Source organism: Pteropus vampyrus, unplaced genomic scaffold (genome assembly GCF_000151845.1).
Source record: "Pteropus vampyrus isolate Shadow unplaced genomic scaffold, Pvam_2.0 Scaffold82, whole genome shotgun sequence".
Lineage (NCBI taxonomy): Eukaryota > Metazoa > Chordata > Mammalia > Chiroptera > Pteropodidae > Pteropus > Pteropus vampyrus.
Genome location: NW_011888863.1, coordinates 333,375 through 359,424, shown reverse-complemented (window position 1 = coordinate 359,424; position 26,050 = coordinate 333,375). Strand labels below are relative to the sequence as shown.

Sequence of the window (26,050 nt, the reverse complement as noted above, 5' to 3'; positions counted from 1 at the left end):
GCAACAAACTACGTGAAGGAAAGATCAATTCCCTAAGATTGATCATATCAGATACACTTTCTTTATCCATTGATTTTTAAGTGGCTAGCTCATAATACGCACTCAATCTCTGTTTACTAGATTAAATGTTTATATTACACAACTCCATCTTAATAATATGAATTTAAACCTCAGTTATCACTGTTTGTGATATGGTTTTTACTATACATCTATTTTTGCAGTTACATTTATTAATACAACGTGGTTTAAGAGAACATGTCTGTATAAGGAATTTTTTTTTAATTCGGTAATAGTTTTTAACTCCTGTCAGGTGAACTTTGAAGTCCTTGGTGTAACCATATTATTTTATAGAATTCTGGACATGTAAAATAAAACACTGAGAATTTAATGAGACAAAAAGAAATATTTTGAAAAGTTCTAAAATATTATTTTAAAATATATTTGAATCCTGTTTTAAAATACGGTTAATAAAATATGATTTATCCTAAATGAGATCTTTTCTACTAGGAAGAGATCTTATTGTTGATCTTTACACTTTTTCCTTTGGGAAAAAGACATGTTCCAAGCAGTAGACTTTACATTTTGCTTAAAACAAAGCTACACATTTCTTAACTGGTTTATATAATTTTTAAAAATCACATGATGACTATGTTATTCATAGATGAGGTTTCTAGGGTCACTTTTAGAAGATATTAAATGACATTTATTGAGGTTTATTCAGTAAATCTTTTGAGCACCTACAATATGCTATACACTGTGGTAGAATAATAATAATAAAAAAAAAGTAGTTAACACCCTGTACAATATAATGGGGAAGACAGGCAAATAAACAGTTAAAATACCAAAATACTATGGGCTAAATACTGATCAAAGAATAATCTGGAGGTATGGAAAATATTTCCCAGCACACCTGAAGAGAAATAGGGTAAGGAAAGACTTCCAGAAAATATCCATTTAGAAGGTTTTTGAAGGAAAATGAACCAGCCTGTGCAAAAACACATAGGTAGGAGTTAGATTTTAGAAACTTAGTTTTGGATTTTATTGAATTCTAAAGAACTAAGGTTGACCATAATGCATCCTTAGAACTTTAGGAGTGAAATTAAGAAGAATGAAAATGTAAAGACAAAAATACCTAAAGAATGAAGTCTAACCCCTTTACCATGGCATTTGTGATCTAGCCCCACCTGCTTCACTAGCCTAATTTATTACTTTTTCCTTTCTCCTATCCCAGCAATTTGTATTCCAAATGGAATCGCTTCTTTGTGTATCATGTTATTTCACATTCTTTTGCCTATGTTTGTGTCATTCTACCTCTCTGGATGGCGTTGCCCTCTTCATTCCACTTTCCCTCTTGCCTTATAGATCTATCTCAATGATCGCCTCAATATAAACCTGGCTACTCATAGATCTATCTCAATGATCACCTCAATATAAACCTGGCTCTTCCATCATATGTGACTCCACTGCACAGATATACACTCCTTGCATAGAATCACAGCACCCTTATGACACTTGATTGCACTTGTTTTCCCTTGTATGACTCTTAGTCGCTTGTGGGTAGGGATTATATCTTATTTATTCTTAGCACCAAGCATAATATTTGACATATAATCATAGCTCTAGTTCTGTTAAAAGAATAAACAAAAAAAATTAGCAAACTATCTGTGGTAGTAAGCCAAAATGTTATGTTCAAACATGACTACTTTTGGTACTCCTTAAGTAGAAGACCAATGACTTGAATAATCTCAATGAAACATGAATTGCATGATTGTACCTATGAAAAATGAAACATTGAATGCTATTGTAATATGTAGAAAGACCATGTACAGTAATATTATAGAAACTAAAAGTAAGATTTGTCATTGTTTATCTTGTTGGTCTAGGTGAGACACACTGAATATAGGAAATACGAGCATTCTGATTATTGTAGAGATGTTATCTGTAGGGAATTATGCACACATAATTTATCAGTTCTTGCAATGAACTGAATGAAGCACTCACTATTTTCTTCTTTTTGCCCTGATTCTGAGTGTGAAATTTTCTTTTTCAGGTAACTTGAAATTAGAAAGTTTACCTTAGAAAACTCAGCAATATTCTGGTCAGGTATTAATCAATTAATTGGCACTCTAGTTTGTACATTAGCATTATGAGTTCATTTAGTGTGAATACATCTCCAAGTGAATGGCCTCCCTTCCATATGCTGAAGAATTAAGTGGATGCTGAAATGAAGAGTACAGGATTATACAAATATTGGCTAGTTTTGTTAGATTGTTTAATTGACAGTTCAAATAAAGTTTCAGAAGGGAAAATTTCATTTCCTCTCTTATTTTTACGAGATTATCTTTCTCTTTTATGCCAATCTAGCTCAAATGGCAGGAAAATATCTCACCTATACATATTCACATATTTGTTTATATTTTGCATACATATATATCTTCCATTTCTTAGTGTAAGGATCAAAAACATAGATTCATTTTATTTGGCAATCAGGTGCCCCCAAAGCAACATTCAAACTGAGGCCAGTTGTAAGGTAAATGCACTCATTCTTTCTCCTTAGTTCATACTAAAAGATATGATCAAACTCTTATGTAATAATATCATTACAGTTGCCATATAAAAACTTTTATATAATCCAGACTGTGAAATGTATTAATATTTTAATATTATGGGTTGGAAAAAAATTAAACATGAGGCATTACAACTGAGTTTCACTACACATTAATTATTTTAATTGATTATTTCTTGAATGAATATCTGATGAATCAATCTTGCAGTTCCTCATGATTCATGATATGCTTAACTCAATCCAGACACTTAAGAATCATTATTCTGTGAGAGCTTAAATACAAATTTGAGATCATTATAATTAAAATCAGACCCTTACCTTATGCTCAATTCCAAATCTTTTCATCTTCATTGAATTTTCTTTGGCCTATACCTTGAATTTGATAGTATAACAATGATAGGCAGAATATATTATCTTGCTAAGCATCTTCAATATGTTGAGAAAAAGAAAGACTTTGTCTTCAGGGCACAACATAAAAACTGGCCTTAACTGACATTCTATATAAATAGTCATCACCCCTTGGAATTCTTTAAAGATATCAGTTCCTTCCTGGTCACTGCCATGAAGACAAAGAATACCTTAATGACTCTACTGGGGTTATCATTAAAATAAAAGGAGATTTGCAGACATCAGCTATAAATTACTATAAAATGGCCTGTGGGTAACCTTTGACACAACTCATTTGAAGTAAACCTGAGATGGATTCATAGCCTTTAGTCAAGCCATTAGGTGGGCTAAAAATCATTTTCATCCTCTTCATCATTTCTTTGCAATATTTGTTCCTCTTGAAATGACTAGATAGTATTTGGATATATATAAATTGACATGTGTTTTATGTTGAAACAAAATAGGCTCATTCAGATAATAGTTTGATGTTTATGGCATTTCCTTGAAATACTCCTTTGATATGTATTTCAGATATATAAATGCATTTGGAATCTACTTGTAGTTACTTTGTTAAAATAGTCATGATTTGGTATTATAAAAATTTTGCAGGGGTTCTGAGTAATGTTACTCAAATTGAGCTCTGTATGGTCTGTGTCATAACAGGATATAAAAATTTCTTCAGAATTAAGTAGAAATTACAAGATTGCAGTGGTTAGTCTAATTTTTCAAAGAAATTATTGCTTAACAATACTTTTGCCTGTTGGCATGTAGATGTTAGAGAGGTAACTTGAGAATTTGCCTAAGCTTATACTCCTATCATTTGGGTTCAGGTCGCAAGCTCACTAAAATTCTGACTTTTGGCAAATCTTCGAATATCTCTAATCTCAGTTTCTTTATCTGTGAAGTGGGTTGATGATATCTCATAGTCTTGCTCTGAGACTAAAATGAGACAAAATATATGAGGATGCTTTGTGACTTTTAAAGTAAAATTTAGATTCAGCAAGTAAAGTGAATATTAGAAAATCAGCATTAAAAATGAAAAGATATAAAAATACTTAAATTATTTTAAAAATTTATTGGTTTTTAGGTTACTAAACTTATTAAATGTACTTTTATATGTTTTATAATATTTAACTACTACCCCAAAATATTTCTATAACCAAGAGTGAATAGGGCTATAAACATTTATTTACTTTTCAGAAACTAGCTCCCTTAATGACAAAATTTCCTTAAAAAAATCAATATTTCTTTTGACCTCAGAAGTTCTCAGGTCAAAATTGCATAACTCATGTGATTATTTAGATATGTATTATACATTTTCTTTTGTTCACTCTCTAATAGGTTAATTATAAGAAGAGAAAGGGAAAAAACACTTTAAGTCAATAATAATTAGAAAATAATTACTTTTGATGAATATCTTGAGGAGGGGAAAAATAACCTTTATTTCTAGTAAAAATCATCTAATTCCAAATGGCAAATTTTATAGAACTTAATGTTCTGAGAACTCATGCCCTTGATACCCTTCTGTATTTTCAGACTCTTCAAAAAACTGGTGTAAGGAGCCACACAATTAGGAAATTATAACCTTATGAAAAGTTCTGAAAATTGCATTTAAGTTAGATACCTGACATCCAAAGTCTAAATCCTGGTCCTAGACTAGTGAATCAACCACATTTGTGACAAAGAATTCAGTCTAAATAATTCAGGCTAAATGAAATATAATTTTATTTCAAAAGAACTTCCTTCATGACACTCTTTTAGATTAATCACAATGATATTTCTTTAAGTGTTAAAATTTCCTAGCAATTGACATAGCCTTAAACTGTTCTGTCATTTAGTGTCTGTACACTGCTTCACCAAATGGACTATACATTCTCTCCCATGACTAGCAATGTTGGGAATAACGCTTAAAAGATGCTTTTGTAGCAAATTAAAGAATAAACCTACTACATGAGGAGGAAAAAAGGCATAAGAGACAACTTTTTAAATTCTATATTCAGAAAGGAAAATCGCTAATGCCACTCTTAATCTGAAGGGGGAGAATCAGTCTGAGTTAAAGCAAGTGGGAGTGAGAGAGGTGAGTTTTGCATTTAATTTTATTTTTAGTTATCTTTGGACTCTTACCCCTTTATCTTCAATGACTGCCTGCCCCTCTTTCACTGTCTGCAATGAATGGAGTGAAAGAGTTGTAGTTTGGATGTACTGACCTAGTAAAGTTTAAAGTTAAATTAATAGGAAGCCTGTCGCTAAGGAGTTCCTGACAATGGAACTCCTCTGTTAGCTGACATCTCTCTGAGTAGAAAGCAGTGGGTCCCAAAGATTTCAAACCTTCAGCCCTAAGGGGAAAGCAAGAAGAAAAGGGAGCAAAGCTCTGAAGATTGAGAGCTATGAAATTCAAGTCGTGAGAAGAATTCATTTGAAGAGTTTTAAATGTGAAGGGATACATTCTGGTAGAGCATATGCTCCTATTTTGTTATTCACTAGTCAAAGTGGCATTTGAATTGTGTGTAGATGTAAAGAATTTTTAAAAGATTTTATGAAAAACAATAGAAAAACTTAGAATTGATCAAGAATCATTGCTTAATCTTGTAATTAAAATTTAGTAGTCAGTGTTTATTATTATTTTTTTTTATTTAAGGCATATGTGTAGATGATAAAAACAGTATACTAATGCCTACCTCCATGAAAGTTGTACTGTAAAAGGTGAGAGTACTCAGATCAACCATAAAGGACCCCTTAAAGAGTAGTCTTCTGAAAATATTTAAAATCTGATTGTTTTGCCATCAGCAATTCAGGAAAACAACTCATGCAAAATGGTGGTATGGTTGTTGTAGTCAGTAAAAATTAGGTACTGCCTTAGTCTTCTCTAACCACCTTGCTCTGTATCTCATTTGCTTTCAAACCCATAACACACACACACACACACACACACACACATACACATACGCACACGCACACACATGTCCATTCTTCCTGAGGTTTGTGCCTTAAACAATTTAGCCCTTATTTAAGTTTCCCAAATAAACACCAATACATTGGTTAACTGTCATAACTGTGATTAATCATTAGGCAGTCATAGTGAGTTTCCTAGACTATTAGAGATTTATGCCCATTAGAACCTGTACATGCATGTATATAAGCATTGGAAATGAGGTCTTCAGTTTAATTAATTACAGTTAGTTTTAAATGATGTATATCATTATGCTTTCTATTTCTTCTCTACTTTTCTTTCAGATTGACTATCTAAAGATAATCTATCTTCTTATATTCAGACTAAATTTTTCCCAGGTTCTAGAAAATCTAAAAGAATCACAGATATTTTTGGAAAGGAAAGTTGTTTAGCCCTCTGAGGGTCTTCCAAAATATTTGATTTTGTTTGCTTTGTTTTAAGATAAACTCAATCTTTTAATATTTTTATGAGTGTTTATCCTCCTGAATAATAGACTTTTATGTGATGTTTTTACCTCTCCTTTATGTGACCCCACTGAGACACACAGTCTATACTCAGTTGTATTGGTGTTATGTATATTATTCTGCTGTCCTTTTAATATTAATTCCTTTTTTAGATTCAGGTAGAGAGATGAGAGTGCTCATTCTGTACATCCAGGTGCAGGTAGAGGTGCCATTCCCAACTTGGAGGTAGTAGTAGAATTTGATCAGTGTGGCTTCTATTTTCTTACAGTCTATTTTGTAAAGCTTTTTCGCTTTGAGAGCTCCTGCTTTATTTATTTATTTTTTGTTAATCCATTTCATCACTTGATAATTTTGTAGTTCTTGATTAATTTTTTTTTCACATATTTCAAGTGGAACTAATAAGAAAAGAACAGTGACAAATGCTTTTTAATTATGAATTTAAGGACTATCGGGTAGTGCCAAAAAATTATTTTTGTGCATGGAGTGACCATCTCTTCAGTTCTCTAAAACTTTTTAAAGCTTTTGAGATTTACATTTAAAAGTTAATAAGAAGAACTGGTTTGATTACAGTAGTCCCCCTTATCCATGGGGGATATGTTCAAAGACCCTCAGTGGATGTCTGAAACTGTGCATAGTACTGAATCCTATATATTCTATGTTTCTTCCTATTCATGCATATACTTTACAACTTCTCTTTGGAATATCCAAATTGTCAGCATCACTACCCTTGTGCTTTGAGGCCATTATTAAGTAAAATAAGGATTACTCGAACACAAGCACTACAATACTTGCAACAGTCAATCTGATAACTGAGATGGCAACTACGTGACCAATGGGAAGGAGCATATATAATGTGGAGATACTAGACAAAGAGATGATTCTCATCTTGGGAAAGACAGAGCAGGAGCAGCATGGCACAAGATTTCATCACTCTACTCAGAACGATGTGCAATTCCAAACTTATGAATTGTTTAATTCTGGAACTTGCCATTTAATATTGTCTGACTATGGTTGACAGGAGGTAACTGAAAAGGAGGAGGGAAGAAAAACCTTGGATAAAGGGGGACTACTGTATTAACATCAAATCTTACCGATCTGTGCTTTCTTTTGGTAAACTGTTAATCATTTAAAAAGATAGTAGCAATCATCAGATGTAAGGAATACCATAGGACAAAATAACATTATTAGGAATTTGAAGTTGTCTAGGAACCAGAGGTTAAACAAAATTAAATCTGAAACACCATACATTTTATGCTGGTTCATGTTATAACTGTCCTCATCAAATATTATTGTTGACACTTGTATTCCTCCCATCTTCCCCTTTTCAAATATAGTTCAAGAAATTTAACAGAATTTCTATGAGTAGGTTTTTATCTGGCAATGTAGCTAAAGATCTTCTCATATGACATTCTTCTTATTAATATATAGAAACTATCAATAGATTATACTTTTAGAACATTTTGAAACTAAAAAGTAGAGGTTAGATAGTTAACCTAAAAGTAAGATCTTAAAAGCTAATAAGTTAGATATGTTAAGGAGAGGGAAGAGGAAATATTAAAAGAAAAGGAAATGGTAAAAAAAATGGTGACATCTAGCTTTGCAAAGGAAATAAAGTTGAAGGAGATTCATAAAATATACTCATGTATGTGGTTAAAGAATGAGAAACAAGTATTTTTACAGGAGACAAAATGAGGTAATGGTAAAAAGATGCTTTGGAATCACCTAAGAACTTACGTGTATATTGGCCATACATACTTATTTCATAGAGGATGGATTAATTATTGCTACCTAATAAAATACTCTCAAATTCAGTGACTTTAGACAATAAATGCTTATCTCACACAGTTTCTGTGGGTCAGGAATCTGGGAGCAGCTTACCAGGTAGATGTAACTAAGAGTCTCGTGGTTGCAATCAAGTTGTCAACAGGGGCTGGAGTCATCTGAAAGCTTGACTGGTACTGGTCTATTTACTCCCAAAGTGGCTCCCTCACATGCCTAACAAGTAAGTGCTGTTGTTGGCAGGAAGCTTAGCTCCTTCCACTTGAACATTGCCATAGGCTATTTGAGTGTCCTTCTCAAATAGGATCATCTCCCTAAGGGTAACTTTGTCCCCCAGAAAACAATTGGCAATGTCTGGAGTTATTTTGGATGGCTGAAACTTGGGCAGGAGCGCTACGAGCATCTAGTGGTAGAAGCCAGGATTACTGCTACACATCCTACAGTACACAGGACAGTCCCTCACAACAAAGAATTATTCAGTCCAAAATGGCAATAGTTCTAAGGTTGAGAAATCTTGCCCTAGAGCAAAATGATCCAAGAAAGAAGAAGGTAGAAGCTGCAGTGTCTTTTATAACCTAGCATCAAGAGTCAAACTGTCATTTCTACAGTATCCTATTGGTTGTGTATATCAGCCCTATTTATTGTGGGAGAAGAATACACAGAGGTATAAATACCAGGAGGCAAGAATTATGGAGAGCTGTCTTGGAGGCTGACTGTCACAGAAGAACTTTGTGTGTAGAAAGAATGGCATTATTTGGTTTAGGTATTTCAAAGCAATTTTTTAAAAATAAAATAATAGGTGTGAAATATTGTTGATATTCCAGGAGCCATGCTCTTTATTGTTTCTCTATTTGTTTTCAAATAAAATGTATATGTTCGTAGGTACAATTTACAGTTTTGAGGTATTAAATGAATAAAGAAAATATTATTAATGGAAAAGGTACGGGGGACATTTTAAACAAAAAATTAAATGATGAATACTATTTGAATACCTTTAAATTAAAAGGACCAGCGATTTAAATATAAAAGCAATGTGTAATTTACCACATTGAAGCAATTGTCCCCCAACTATACTACTAGCATCCACTTTTAAAGGGAGCAGGTGTACGTTAAGCAAAAGTGTAAAATGACAAAACGAGGAAGCCAAATGGGAAGCTAGAACATATTACCTTCAGCTAAATAATTTGATTGTCATTTAAATGGCAATCAAGTCTAATAGTAGCATTAACATAGCAAAATACCTATCAAAGAATTCCTAGAGCTCTATCGGGCTGGTTAGCAAGGCATCTTGCAATCTGTAAGTCCAAAACCAAGCATGTGTTCATGAAAGGGGCTTCAGGACTATGTGCTCTGTATGATGACGGGCTTGATTTTGGGATAACAGGAAACTACTAATTAAGTATGGAGTTGGAGTGGCCACATGAGCAGGATTTCTAATTCTTCAGGGGCTAAAGAAATAATAAGATTGTTAAAATTAGTTTTTATCTTATATCACTTTGGTTGACTCTTGCGCATAAATGTAAACCTTTCCTCATCTCAGTTCTACATGAAGGAAAGATTAGGAACCTGCCAGTCTTTTTGGAGATCCTCGTTATATTTCTATTTTGTTTTTGTTGTTGTTTTTGTTTTGTTTTGTTTTTCTTTCTAGTAATCCTCTACTGAACTATAGGAAAAAAATGCTTTATTTGGGTGGGAAAGCTGAGAGAGGGCACCCACAGTGAATAAGAGGGATAGAAGAGGAGAAAAGATGAATGTGGCCACAAGCTGGAGAAGAGAGATGTAGCAGCAGTGTATATTATGCAGTTCAGCCTGTCGTATAACTTCCCTACTTAATTTAATATGATTATTTCATCAGAGAGGATAATAGCAGCAGTATGATTAATTTTGCAACATGTTTCACGAATGCTTTTACTCTTCCCCATATGTTGTTATTGCTACTTACTTCACATGACTGTTTATGATCATTATGAGGACAATCACCGTTTTCAAATTGTGTAGAGGAAGTAGCCTGAAATTATATATACATCTATTTCAATCATTATGTGGCTATTAAAGAATCAAAGCGTATTTATAAATGAAATAATATACTAAGTGCATAGAAAAACTGTCTTCAAAGAATTCCATGTAAATAAAATACAATTCCACATACATGTACACCTAGGTCTCAAAAATAAAAAGTAAATGCATTTCTTTGCTCCTTTATCGTTGACCATCCAAAACCAAAGTCTCGAAGCCACATGCCTCAAGGTCAGGTGATTTGCATTTTTGTAATGTCTACCATATAACAGGAATTAATAAATAGTTGAAATTTCATTCAATAAATAATGAATGGATGAATGATTGAATAAATTTTCGTGTTCCTGTTCATTGCCATTAGATTGCTATAAATTTAACTATGAAATAAATGTTTGATTTTCAATAACTACTTTAGGTAAATTTTTAAGGAAGTGGATTTAAGAGACTACTGTGATATGATGTAAACTAGATCATCAATTAGGTAATGAGCATGAATGAAGATGTGAAGTTTTTCTTCTGGAGGTTACACTCATTTGCATATCCTTGGTGGTGCATCTTATAGCCTGGCACGTGGGTATGTTTTCATGTTGTGAAGGACAAGGATGCAAATAGAAAGAAAGGAGTAGACTTCTTTAAGATACTGGTATTCTTATTTTCTAGTTCTCTATTAAAATTCCTTATCAAAGAATGAATGAAGGCTAAGAACTGGAGAGAGAGAAGTAGCCCTCCAGGATTCTGGAGAATAATTTTTCATTTATAAATTATGTTTGGTTTCTTTAAGTAAACATCAAAAATGTTTTTGGTCACTGTGCATTACAAAATTAGGAATATTATACAATTATGTTAGTGTAACATGTTTTTCCTAGAATAAGCTTATTACTAGAAAACCATCTAAATGAAATATATTTTAACTCTGTATTTCATAGTGTTTGCTAAGTTTACATGGAATAATCCTTTCATTCACGATGAGTTGGTATTTCTTCAGTGCATCTGAGGCTGTATGTTTGTGTCAAATTCTTTTCTTAATCTAATTTATTATTTATATGTGTAGCGGCTTTTCGTTGGCTGGTATACAAATTCATTAGAACATCTGTAATACTTTTAGTTCTGTGACCACAGCTCTGATATTAAGTGAAATGTTTGCTTTCAGACAAGTTATGATAGCCATAGTAAATGGAACATGCCTGAACTATTATATTTGTTTGTATTGTATTTGTTTTGCATTCTATCCCAGAAAACTAAGATTATAAAATACTCTATTAGGAAAAGTTATAACATGCATAGGTTCCAAAAACTTGTAATTGGATATACAAAATAATATTCTCTTGCACATTATTGTATGAAGTGTTATATTTCTGGTATATTGCACATGAACCTTTCATATTTTCCTTAAAGAATAGTCTAAGTTAAAAACACTTTAGAATTAAAGAAGGAAATTTTCAATGCTCTATAGCATAGAAAACAGAGAGGCATAAAAAATCAAAATAAGTAAACACTTTGTGCCTTAACTTTTAAACTAATGTATAAAATAGCAAATATATGTATTCATTTTATTGTTTGTGTATTGACCTTTATGTGGCTTATATGTAGTAGTATTATATGATTAGGCCTGAATTTCAGAAATTATATTTCACAGACATCTTTCAAATTTTAAGTTAAAAATTGTCATGGAAACGAAGAGTATTGTATGTTGAGTCCAAAAACCTGGGTTCATTAGAACTTTCTGAGCTTAAGTTTCCTCTCACAGGTTATTAATTACTTCACAGTATTGAAGATTAAATAAATGATTTGAAATATTTACAATTCTACAAATGTAAATAATAGCCTTCTATTAGTTAAAACTCGCTACATAAGCTTACACATTTACTTTACTTATGCAATTACTTATATGCTTGCTTTATATTTATCATACACAAGTTGGGAGCTCCTCAACAGATACATAAGATTCTTCTTACCTATCAGTTTGTATATAAATGCAATGAATATGAAACACGCTATTTTCAAATTTCAACTAGCAATATCATTTAACAATTGGACAAATAATTAAAAGGAAATTGCTTTCCTCACTGCTTGATAGTGAACTTGATAGAAATCTTTTCCAATGCTTTCTTGACCTTGAAAATCACTTACATTCTTTTATATGTAAATTATTTTTTATAATTTTTAAATATGTTTTATTTGTCAAAATACAAGTTAATAATCTTAAGCTTTTAAATTTTTCCTAAAAAAGATATCGCAAATAAAAAAGTAAAAAAGGCCTTACTTTTGGTGTTTATTGTGCATATTCATATTTATGGGAATGCATGTCATAAATAGTCTACTTCCATTTTATAGTTATGATTTTTGAATTTTCATTTAGTCAAATAAAAATTAATAGAAAATAGAAAACTACCGTAATTTTGTATTTTTCATTAATAATAGGAATTTGGCATAATAACTCAGTAAATTATTCGAAGAATATAATTGTAAAATAATATCATATAATGGGTCAAAATTATTTATATAGTTACCAGTAGTATAAGGATTAAGCATGTGGGTTCTTATTAATATACCATTAGCCTGGTCACACAATAAAAGAGAATGAAAAGGCAATTATGAATGACATTTCCATCAACTTTGGAACTGTCAACCTCTATTATGTCCTTGGGGCTTTGCACTTTTTGACTTTCAGACATCTGTGATGCCTTGAATGGAGGAGAATATTCAGAGTTCCAGTGGGTCTCCGCTTTGGGTAGTCATTTTTCAGTATGTGCATATAATAGTTCTTAGTGCTTAAAGATAAGCCAATGACATTTCACCCCATCAGCACCCACATCTGCATCATCTTCATTAACACCACCATTTCCCTTCTACGTACCCTCATATTCTGTTTCCTCTGTGCTCATAAATCTCTGTTGTATCTCTGGGAATATATTTCTTCTGCTCTTTTTTTTCTACACAGTCAAGTGAAACAGCCACCTTTAATTTCTCCAAGTATCCCCTGAAAACTTTTGGAAGAGTTGTGATGCTGTCAGAGGAAGTTTTCAGGTTGTCATGACAAAAGCCAGTAGTTTCACACAGAAGGTAGTAAGCAGATAGAACATTTGATGGGAGAAAAATGCTTAGAATATACACAGCTGCTTAGTAAACAGTCAGTGAAGCTCCTGTCTGAAGGATATTTTGGCTAAATAACAGGGATAAAAATCTAGATTCTAATCCTTATTGACTCACTCAATCTCAGTAGTGTTTAGTTTATCATGCTTATGCATGTTTATTATTATTTGTGTATTATTATTAGCATATGGTATATTCCAACAAAATTTTAAAGGTTGAAATAATATTACACTTCCTTAATGTCACCTCCTTATATTGTGGAAATTTTCATAAAAGTTTTCGAAACCTAATAAATATTTTTAAATAATCTTTCTTTATATTATGTAAGGCAGTGTCCCTCAAACATTAGTGTGCATCGGAATCACCTGGGAATGCTTGTTAAAACACAGATTGCTGGAACCCACCTCCAAAGTCTCCATGATAAGAGAATTTGCCTTTTTAACAAGTTCCCAGGTGGTGCTGATGGTACTAGTCCAAGGACCTCATTTTGAGAATTAGCCATCCATATTAGAGTATAGGACAAAAGGGACACAATACTCTTGGGTTTCTGCCAACCATAGCATCATATAAAAGGATTATGGCTGACTAGCTCAACTAAATGTTCAAATTGAAAGAGCTAGGGATGATTTTGTCCCCTGTACTTTTTAAAATGCTAAAGTAAACTTTTCAAAATTATATACTGAGCCAGTCATGAAATTATCTTATTTAACTTCCTTCCAAGATTCTATGAATCCATATAAATGTAGTATAATGGTCTTAATTTATTATGCATCTAACATGATCTCAGATTGCCATTTGAATTATCTCATGGATTTTAAATAACTGTTCTTTTCTCTGAATCAGAAAATAGAATTGAAAAAAAAAATTGTTAAAGAGTAATTTTCCCTAGCCTGTTCGTAAGTTTCCTAAGTGCAGTTAACCATAGAATCTAATAGCAGTAAACCATTTTTAAAGATATAAACTTGAAATAGATGCCATATTATACCATTTTATCATTTTTATAGAGTGATTTATTTCAATGGTTTTGGTAAAAATATACATGAAATTTTGTACATATTAATTAACACTTCCATGTCACCAGATTACACCACTTGATTCTAAACTGTTTCACAAGTTATCCTGCTACTGCCGGTATATTTTTTAATGAAAATAAGAGTAGCTAAGTAGAAACTATTTTTCTACAATAATACCTATGTAAAATTGGATATAATGTAAACAATAAAGTATAAACATGTCACAATATTGCAATTTTTAGAGCACAGGAAAGGAATGACTTTCTCAATTTGCAACAAAAGTGATACAATGTCAATATTATTTGATTCTTATATATTATGATAAACATTTGAGTGATGATTATATCCATAAATTGTATGTATGAAATTACATAAGGCTAATATAGATAGGTATAGGTATAATGTAAACTATGTAAACTATATAGGTATAATGTAAACTATGTAAACTTGACCTATTCAAGCATAGAACATTTGGAAAGCACCATACCTGATGAACTGACCACATATAGATCTTTATATCACCATGTAGTGCACTAAAAAAAAAAAATCTGGAAAACAAATTGGGATTTAAAAAATGTAATGTTAAGTATGTAGGACAGTGTTACATATGAATAAACAGTGCATATTAGGGTAATGTTTATTATGTTTATTTTTAGATCAAATCCAAAAGTGTTGTGAAACCTAAGAAAAAGAGATTATTTTCTAAGAAAGTTTTTTTTTCAGTTAGAAAGTTTTCTTTTCTTTTTTGTATTTAATTTGGAGAGCAGTTCTGATCAGAGATACACACCATTTTACTTCTCCATCATGGATGTTCCAGGTACTCTACCTAAGCGCCAGGATACAAAGATGCTTGAGACTCAACCCCTGTTCTTCAAAGTTTGGAAAAAAACCTATCTACATCAGAATTTTATATGAACTATGCATTGTCTCTCAATATAAATGAATAGTACAAGTAATATCTCTTTAAGAATATTTCTTACAGGCAACATTACTTATGTGCTTTCTGGCTAGTGTATTTTATCTTATACAAAAGGTTTTTCATAATACATAGTTGAAAGTGACATTGTTGACAACTGACCAAATACTGTAATGTTAAAATTGAATGTTAAGATCACTGATGGTAGAATAATTTGATGGGAAATGACAAGCAGTATACCTGTGTTTTTCTAGACATTTTTAATCAGCCTTTCCTTATCACAGCTCATGTTCTAATAATCATTGCAGGATGAAGTGGCACAGCCACTGAACCTATCAGCTAAACCCAAGACCTCTGATGGCAAATCACCCACATCACCCACCTCTCCCCATATGCCAGCTCTGAGAATAAACAGTGGGGCAGGCCCCCTCAAAGCCTCTGTCCCAGCAGCATTAGCTAGTCCTTCAGCCAGAGTTAGCACAATAGGTAAGTTCTTTTTCTTTTGTTCTTGCTGATTTTCTGTTTATGGCAATTGAATGAAATTATCTTTTAATGGCAAATCACGCATACCCTGTGCATGGCTTTAGTTTCATAGGAAAGTTCCAATTTGATAAACCTGAAGTCCAAGTTATAATGTCCCCCTGAAAATCTAACTGAACTGGTTATGTTTGTTGATGTAATATATGTTCTTAAGTGTATGTATGTATATATATATATAAAGCCTAAATGACTAATCACAGAGAGCAATGGTTCCAGAGTCTTATTGTTAGGTGACTTGCCTTTTCCATCACTGAAATTTATTTCCATTTTTTGTGATATGTACAAAGTATACATAATAATGAAATACACTCTGCCTAATTAGCAGCCAATCATTAGAGTATAAAGTTTGTTCAGTCCATTCTATTTGAGATTTACTTAAACACAGCAAAGTATTGTAAAAAGTGAGTAGCTTCATTTTCCCATAATTGTCATTTTAGAAGAGTAAGCAAACACTAGAAAAATGATCCAAAAGCTAACTTTTTAAAATAATTAAATAATTTTAGTAAACATCATATTAGACTGTAAATACTTACTTCAAATAACATTTATTGATATGCTTATTATTGGCTTACAATTATGAAAAGGCTGGCACAAACCAGCCCTCCAGGAGCTCAGGATTTAGTTGAGGGAAAAGTCATTTATCTTATAGCACAAGTCAGCTGTACTAAGTGCTATTCTAGTGCAAGGGTACAATCCGATAGTCAAAAAGAAGAAAGTGATGGGTTCTATTTGGAAATGATTAAGGAAGACTAAGTTGGAGATCATCTAAAACAAATGGAGCCTTGAAGAAGAAAAAGAAAACCAGAGTAAAATATCATATTTTTGAGAAATATACCAATTTGGCTAAAATATAAAATGAGTGTGTAGTGGAAAGTGATCAGAGCTAAAACTGAAAGGAGTAGATGGAATCTGATTGAATGATATCCTGAGAAATTTTGACTTTTTCTCCAGACAGCAATGTGATCAGAACTTTAAGAAGAGTATTGGCAGCAGAAAGAGATTGGAATCAGAGAAACTATTGTTTTAGTGTAGGACAAAAGTAAGTTACATGAACTAGAAATAGGAATCATAAGAAAAGGAGAGAATAGATTGAAGAGATATTATTAAAGAAGAATTGGCATAATGTATCCACAGTAGAATATACTTGGTGAGGTTCAAGTTGGACATAAGAGTCTAGGATTTTGAATTTATAAAATAAAGATAGTGCCTTAACTATGAAACAGAAGGCCAAAGTGGAAGCAGATTTAGGGGAAGACATAAATATAAAAATTTAATAAATGTTGAACTTGAAGCACAAGGAGCCATTTATGTAGAGATGTTCAGAAGGAAATGGAAATTTAAGTCTGATATTCAAAAAGGGTGCTAGAACCTTAGACATAGAAATTATTCCCCATTGATGTTGTCGAAGCTGTCAGAGCAAATAAGTTCACCAAAAAGAGTGTTTAAGGTAAGAAAAGAAGGACTAAAGGATCATAGGTATTGCTTACTGTATTAGTTATCTATTGCCGCATAACAAATTAACCCAAAACTCAGCAGGGTAAAACAACCAACATTTATTATTTCACAGTTTCTAATGGTCAGGAATCTGAGAGAAGCTTAGCGGGGGAGGAGGGGGGGAGAGTGTTCTGGCATAGAGTCTCTTTTATGGTTGTTAGCCAGGGCTGCAGGATCTTACTGGGGATGGATGATCCTTTTGCAGAATAACTCACTCATATGGCTGTTGGCTGGATACCTTAGTTCTTTGCTGCATGACTCTTCCCATAATGCTGCTCATAGCATGGCAGCTAACTTTCCCCAGAGTTGAATGATCCAAGAGGGAGAACAAAGAGAAAGCCATGGTGTCTCTTATGCCCTGGTCTCCAGTGTCACAGATAGTCGGTTCTGCTTTACTCTTTTCATTATAAGATAATCACTTAGTCCAGCCCAACTCAAGAGAGAGGAATTAGGCTCCATGTCAGAAGGGAGAAATATCAAAGTATCTTTGGATATACTTCAAAACCACCATACTTTGGGGCGGCGGGTAAAACTGATAAAAAGCAAGTGAATGTCTTAGAATCAGAATGAAGATAGGGCATTATCATGCTAGTCTAAGAATACAATAGTTCAAAAAAGAAAGATTATTTAATGGTGTCATATTTTGTAGAAAAGTTAATGAACATGAAGAAGAAAGGCATTAAGATTTAGCTGGAGCTCGTGGATAGGCAGACTTGAACAGAGAAGTTTTAGTAGAAAAGTTTAGCAGAATTCCAATTACAAAGATTTGAGAAATATGAGGAAAGAAAGTACAATTGATAAATAGATCAGTCTCTTTGTAAGCCTGATATTGAGAAGAGATTTTGAGAAGGCTGAGTAGAGACAGGTTTTAGAGTAGAAAAATCATATAACATATATTTTCAAAGAGAAGAGCTGGAGAGAGAAATAGATATAAAACAGTACATGGGTGATGATAAAGGAAGAAGAAATGATGACAAATGATTAACTTTGGAAAGCAGAAATGCCTCTTCATTTTTCTGAGACCAAAAGAAATGAAGAAAAAAGGGTAAAGTTACAGAGAAATTGTGGGATAGACAGAAAGAAAGCTGACGGGGTATGTTTTAAATGCTTCTATCCTCACAAAGTAGAATTCCAGATTATTTGTCAAGAGGAAGTCAGTTTGGTACAGTGGTGTGGCAGTGAGAAACAAAACAATGAAAACCTAGGTTTTTAGAAGTTGAAAAGTTAAGGTATGCATGTGCTTTTATCATTATGCACCACTCTGTTACGCTCTCTCAATTACTATGTTCAACATCTTACACGAATACCAGGATAAGGATAAGACTTGCTTTCGTGTCCTACATATGTAAGAGAAAAATATTTTACTTGGCAAGAATTATTCATTTTCATAATAGACATGAAGGCTGATAAATATCATAATGTTGGTATATGAGCTACTTTTGTAATGTCATTCGAACTAGAATATTAAACTAATGGAATAACTAAAATATTTGCATTTTGATCGTATGATAATTTTTTACTTCGGCACTTTTGGATGAAGTATGACAAAATATTTTAGAAAGGCAAGAATATATTTAATGACATTTATCATCTGACTTTCTCTTATATTTTTTTCCCTGAAAAGTTCCTTCACCACATATGCATCCGTCATATTTTTAAGGATTTGAGGCCACTACAATTTACTTTTCTCTTTTCAACAAATTCAGATGTTGAAAGCTGAACCTGTAATGAGTAATAATGTAGTTGGATAAAAGCTGTGAGCATTAATGGTGTCGTAAAGGTCACCCCTGAAAGAAGAATTAATGTATTATGCCATTAATAAAGCATGGAAAACTGTGAACCAAAAGATAACTTAAGATACCATTAATGACATGGGCTCTTTGCTATATATCTATCAGCTACAAATATAGAAAGTAAGTTTTTGAGGTTGGTGACCAATATTACTGTATATTCTATAAGAAAGCTTTTGATATGATACGCAAATGATAGGCAGCTCCAAAGAAAGGGACTCCTTTAAAGGCATGAATAGTTCAGAAGAATGATGGATAATTTTAGACTCTTTTGACCAAATGTTATCTTTCCCTTATGGGCCTTTTTCACTTAGGTTGTACATATGTATAACACTTTTAACTTTTTTCAAAGCATTTTTAATCTATGTTCTCACTTCAGCTAACTTTAGAATTATAGACTCTTAACTTGATAGAGCAGATATCCATATCATCCAGATAAAACTTATTTTACAGATAAGGACCTGAAGCCTGTAGAGGTTAAGTGCTTACTGGGGATTCTAAGTAAGTTTCTGTCACAGTGTAGGCAGTTCTATGGTTCTATTTTTATTACCTCTGATTTAATTTCAAAGAAACAAATGTACATAAAGACCTAGTAGCTTGCCTAAACTCACAGCCAGTGGGAGTTGCAGCCTTACAGCCATAGTCTCTAGGTTGACATGCTTTCTTTTTAGTTATTGCCTATTGGTAGTCTGTCTGCATTAGATGCCTTACTCGGTCATTTATTTAACCTTTCACTCATTCGTCCAGTAAATGGATTTAAAATATCTCCTCTACACTTGCATTTTGCTAAGTCTGGAGGATAAACAGAAAAGAGTGTTGAACTGAAACTTTAGATGCCTACAGTTTGTCTTAGCATGTCTTTGGAAAATGTTGGATCACATTATTCTTACCCTTCATTTCTCAGAGACATTAACACATGATAAGTAAAACTTTACCTGAGCAAATGTAGTAGATACTCATCGAGTCAATAAAATGAAGGGAAATATTTTCAAGTCCATTAATTTGGTTCTTTATTTCTACAACTTGCTAATTTAAAATATAAGGACATGAAGTAGATTACCTTGGAAACGTTTACATTTTTAGAGAAAAACTTTTATGAGGCTTAGTTATTGAACAAGAATATTGTAAAAGTTTTATGGAATGCCATTGAATTATCAGGAAGTTAGGGGTATTATTCAACATCTGGCAATTAACATTTGCATAGCACTTTACAATTTGCACACTGCTTTTACATTTATTGTTTAATTAATCCTTGTGAGGTTCTACAGATGAAGAAATGGCTATGTATTATGGTGCTAAAAATGTGATGATGATTTGACCTTAAAAACAGGAAAAAATTAATATTTATTGAAAATAATTTGAAACACCTGTACCCTTACTTTTACTTATAGCTGAAAAGTCTTATGTAAAATAAATATGTAGTAAATAAGAATTCATGTTGTCCTGATAGCATCTGTTAGGTCCATGAATTTTAATAAATCTGTGTCATATGGTATAGGTTTCCATTGATATAATGACATGGAAAGTCAGTGAACTTGGAATTATAAAGGTAGATATGTTCAACTTAGAAATATGCTTTCATTCCTTCAACAGACTCTGTCCTGGAACAAAGGAATAAAAGACTGAAAGAAAAAAAAAGCCCTCAAGTAGTTCACAGACTGGTGTGAAAGACGAATGTAGAAAAAGGAAAGACAGTGTGACAGTAAACACACATATAAAGTTTTCAAGGAGCATTTGAATGGGAAGTACTAATAATGGCAAGAAGCATGTCTAGGGTATGTCAGGGGAGTCCTTATGGAATTATTTTTCTTCACAAACTATTATAGATTATCACCTTATGGAATGTTCCTTTAAGCATTAGGGTACCAAGAGATGGGTTTTTAGTCTGGTAAAGGGACATGATCCAAACCTTATTTTGGAATATTTTGGACTACTTTATCTGGAAGCAGAGTAGGAGATGAATTCCAGGAGTGTAAGCTTAAAGTTAGGGAAACCAGTTAGGAGTTTCAGGCATTAGCCCAAGTGAGATATGAGGTGCCTTTAGCAAAAGCAGGGACCATGGGGATGGAGAAGAAGCACATTTGAGAGCTGAGAAGGAGGCAGAGATTTCAGGGTTTGGTTGCCTTTTGTATGTATGGATTAAAGGAGATACCTTAGATGACTCCCACGTGACTGGATGGGGGCAACTGGAAAGGGATATGAATGTAGAAGGAACAGATTGAGGCAGTGGGAAGATGATGAATCCTGTGCTAGATGTACTGCATTTCCGGTACTCATGGGACATTCAAGTAGAGAAGCTCAGGAGACAGATATATGTATCTAGGAATCAGAAAAGATGTGATACACACAGTAAATATTTTACAGTACTAGAGAGCATCCCTTGATTCTTAGGAGCAAGTTTAAGACCAATTGTGGTATATTGGATTCTAAGGCCACGACAACAAATTATCATAAACTGAGTGGCTTAAAACAAATTTATTCTATCACTATTTGGAAACTAGAAATCCAAAGTCAAGGTGTCAGCAAGGATTAGATCCTTCCAGAGTCTCTGAGGGAGAGAATCTGTACCATGCCTCTTGCCTGGCTTCTAGTGGCTGCTGGCAGTACTTGGTGTTCCTTGGTTTACAGATGCATAACTTCAGTCTCTGTCTCTGTAGTCACATGACCTTCTTCTGCATGTCTCTGTATGTTAAATCTCTCTCTCATTCCTCTTATAAGAACACCAGTCATTGGATTTAAGGCCCATACTACATCTAGGGTGATCTCATTTCAAGATTCATAATTTAATTACATTTACAAAACTTCTATTTCCAAATAAGATTAAATTCACAGATACCAGGAGTTAGGATAGGGCATGGACAAATCTTTTTAGAGACACATTCAACCCATCACAAGTAATTTTCTGTTTTTCCTTCTACCTTTCAACAGCTTCATTTATTGTGGAGCAGCCATTACTCTTTCTGTTTAGGTTTTATCCTAAGATTGGACTTTCCAGTTTGTCCATTTTTTCTGCCCCTGAAAATATAAAAAAGTGTTCTTTTTTAATTTTGAGAATTGTGTTGGTAATGGCTAAGAAGAAACACAAGCATAAAAAAATCAAATTGTGGTAAAATTAACAAGGTTGTAGAATCTCAGAAATTTCTTAACTTAATGATTCCTAACCTGCATTTCCTAAATCTCATCTGAGTTGCTAACTGGAGCCATATTGGCCTTTGCCCCCTCTTTTACCTCCTAAGATTGAGGCTCACCAAACCTCTCCTAAACACATAGGCTGTCTTCTGATCCTGTCTTTAGATACAATTGCTGCCTCAGTATATAATGAAGGAAGAATAAAATGTATTGGGGATATTTTTGACTTGGGGTGACTTCCATCTAACTGAACCTCTCTACCAACAAGAAATTATATCCCCTTCACAGACTTTATCATAATAGGTAAATCCATGCAACCAGACTGCTGAGGGTAAGCATATAGGGCAAAAGAAGAAAGAAAGAAATGAACATTTTTTTACTGACTTCTCAGATACCAAGTGTTATCTACACCTCTGTGTGTATTTTATTTAACTTTTCCATTGACCATAGATTTGTTTTACCGTTGAGGGAAATAGACAGTCAGTGAGATTAACTGTTGTAATTTGTCAAATATCATACTTTCCAAGAAGTAGAAACCCAGATTCATTTGAACCCAGTGCTCAAATTTTACCTGTTTCACTATGCTATGTTGCAAATAAACTGACAGTTACTGTCAGGGACCATTTGTTATGCTAAAAAAAACTATATTAACTCATTTAATTTTCATGACATTTATTTTATCTGCTAAGTGTTATCCCCATTTAACCAATAGATCATTGAGACTTAGAAAAGTAAAACAACTTGTGAAATTTATATAGCCAGTAAGTGGTAAAGCTAGGATTTAGTTCAGACTTGTTCAGTTCCAAAACACATATTTTTCTGAGGATTGGAACTTTGGACCAAAGTCTAAAGAGCAGGTGAAGAAAGGATCCCAGGAAAGGAAGTGGAAATGGAGGAGTCAGAGGAGAGGAAAGAAGGAATTTGAATAGTAAGGAGATTGTCAGTGCTGTCATTCTGCAAGAAATGGAAAATGCCCCTTGGATTTGGGGCATTTTGAGCAAGGGAAGCAGAAAAGAGATTGTAGCAGGAATGGGAGAGTAAGGAATTGGAGTGTATGATATAAATATTTTAGAAGCTTGATTTAGAAGGTAAATAGACAGGATTGGAAAGGAGGCAACACAAAGTTGAGAGAGAAACTTTATTTGCTTCTTTTAGGAGGAGAAACTTAAATACTTACAAGTTATGGTGGTAGAAATGGTAGAGAAGATCAGGTAGATGATATAAATGTGAAAGAAAATAACTAATGGTGAGGCACAGGAATCTAGAACATGAGTTTAAGGGATTTGCCTTGAATGAAATTAGAGACACCATTTTCATTGAAGCAGGAGGAGGCAATGGGTCTACATGGAGATAGATTTGAAGCTAGCATGGGATAGGAATGGGGGCATGGCAGGAAGGTGAAAGTTCAACCTTATTGGTCTTTCCAAAATCAGAGGCGAGAGAGAGGGAGTCAGCAAGATTTGGGAATTTGGTGACTGTGATAAGAACAAAATGTAAAGAACCAGCAAACAATCCGATTAAGATTCAACTCTATAATATATAAATGGCTTTTATGATTTAACACAGTAGATATAAATGTTAGAATTTCGTATAGTATTTTAACTAAAACTCAAGAGTCTCTAAAAGCAGGAATGTTCGTTTTAAAGGGAACACCTATTTTCACCTGCACCTATTTCCACCTCACGCAGTGGAAATAGCCATTACAAAACTTAAATCTGTCAGTCATTTATCCTCATAATAATTTGCATCACTTTTTCATCTCTGTTAATCATTTTTCCTACACAGTGTTTTCTTGGCAGCACCTAAAAAGCATAAAGAATTCATACGTTTATTCAGTACCGTATGCCAAACCATTTCACATATATATTTGTGCTCTGCAGAAGCTAAATAGACTACAAAAATGCATGATGCCAGGTTGTACATAAACGGGTTGGAGGATAGGAAAATCAGGCTGGTCCTCTTGGGGTCTTACTAAATGAACATATACCAAGACAGTCACTGTCATGTAAGAGCTGAGAGCTGTATTTCTTTCTAGAGTGGTAGTGTTCATGAACAGAATAGTTTAAGAGTAATAGATTAGGAAGCTTGTTCAAGTCAGGATGTTGAGGATACTATAAGGTTAAAAACAACCATCTTTTATAGTAAACGCTAGCTCTAAAGGTCTGACCTAGGTTTAAATAGTTGTTTCCGATTTGTATTGTATTTAAAATGAGCATAGATATAGTCTTTGAATACGTTCCAAAGAATTTTACTCCAAAAAGCAAAATGTATAGGAGCTTTCAAGGCTCCCCTTTTTATTGCCGGCACTGGAACTTATCTTTCTGCCCAAAGGAGATCAGAGGCTGAGGTCTAGTCTCTGCATAGGAAGGGGGAGAAAGGCACTGATCATTTAGAAACCTCCCAGCGCTGAAGCTCTGCACTCATCTCAACATCGGTCACTTCAGTAGAAATGTTTAAGCAGCAAGAAAGTATTCCGTGGTTTTTGGCAATCAGCAGATCAGATAGAAGAATCTAGCAATACAACAGAGGATGTGTAATCTGACATGATTAGACAAGGCTCTTTAGTACCAGAACATTCGTAATTGAGACAAAGAAAGAGTATTAATAACACTTTCCTAACACGGCAGTTAGCCATTTTATATTTCCTTTCTTTAATCTTAGTGTTTTTCAACAAATCATGGGAATTAATAGCGTGTTTTGGCAGATTAGAGGATTTATGGCCCAGATGTTTTTTGTTCTAAAAATGGATTAGGGTGTAAAGTTTGCTGGAATCCGTGGAACATGTTGAGGCAAGCCGGTCATTTTATGTGTGATTAGTGCCTGCCTTCTGTCTCACAGTCCCTCCATCTGTCACAATTCACCAATGGATCTGGTTAGATTTAGCCTCATGTCACAAACAAGTCCCTTTTCTGGGCAATTTCATATTATACATTCAGTTTATGCCATTTTATGCCCTAGTTAAAAGATAAGAGGAGTGAAAGATGAGATATTAGTTTTTCTTTCAATATTTGCAAAACAATCTTTTCTCATTGGTATTCTAACCTTAGATCGTACAGATTATCATAATAAAGTGCATCAAATAAATAAATGACCAGTGTTAAAGTTAAATTTAGTTCTGCTCCTTACACCTGTTATTCTTTAAAAGAAGTATTTTGGCAATGTTGTTTTTTAACTAACTCTGGATTGTGGAGGTGCAGACACAGGCCAGTCATTTTATCATATTATTAAGAGTGTGAATTAAGTGCGACTATAGTTTACCAGTAGGCACAATTTTTCATCAAACAATTTGAGGTACTTGGTCACATTCTGAACTTGAAATTTAGCCTCTTAACTGTTTCAAGTTTGTATCCATAGCCAGCCATTGCCACCTGTGGTTTATTTCACCATAAATGGATTGGGAGGAAATGCTCTTCTTTCAGCCACTTAATAATGATTTATTCTTTCTGTAAATAATGAACTTAATAGTGCTATACTTAAACTCTAAGTTGACCTTTCTAATGCTATGAGAGTGTCAATAACGATAGTGATAGTTATCAATACATTCTATGGTGACATTTAAATAATCCTTACATGAAAAAAAATCAAAGATAGGTTTTATTTTTGCACTGCAGAACATCTAGGTAACTAAAAATGTTATTCTTTAAACTTCTTTCCAAATGTATGGAAACAACTATATTTCTCTTAAATATTATGTTTTTATTACAGATGTTTGTCACCATGTTCATGTATGACTATATGAATCATCAATTCAATTTAGTCATCATCAATTACTTATTCATTCATTTAGACAAATTCCACTGAGAAATTATTATCTGCCAGACACTAGCCATTACCCAAAATAGAAGTGATTTTTATAGTTAAAGGTTAACCTATCTATGCATTTGTACAAAACATATATTTTGTTCTGTCACAT

At 33.2% G+C, this 26,050-nt stretch overlaps 1 protein-coding gene across 5 annotated transcripts in view; it reads left to right on the top strand.

Annotated features, from left to right (window-relative positions):
• The window catches only part of SOX5 (SRY-box 5), a 674,508-nt gene that overhangs the window by 618,994 nt on the left and 29,464 nt on the right, over positions 1–26,050 (top strand). For 4 of the 5 annotated variants that reach the window (XM_011363058.1, XM_011363057.1, XM_011363055.2 and 1 more), the window contains one exon: positions 15,493–15,670. In XM_011363058.1, coding sequence (XP_011361360.1) covers positions 15,493–15,670 — 178 coding nt within the window. Of the gene's footprint in view, positions 1–6,020; positions 6,085–15,492; positions 15,671–26,050 lie in introns of those variants that run through there. The other variant, XM_011363059.2, reaches the window with a different exon arrangement.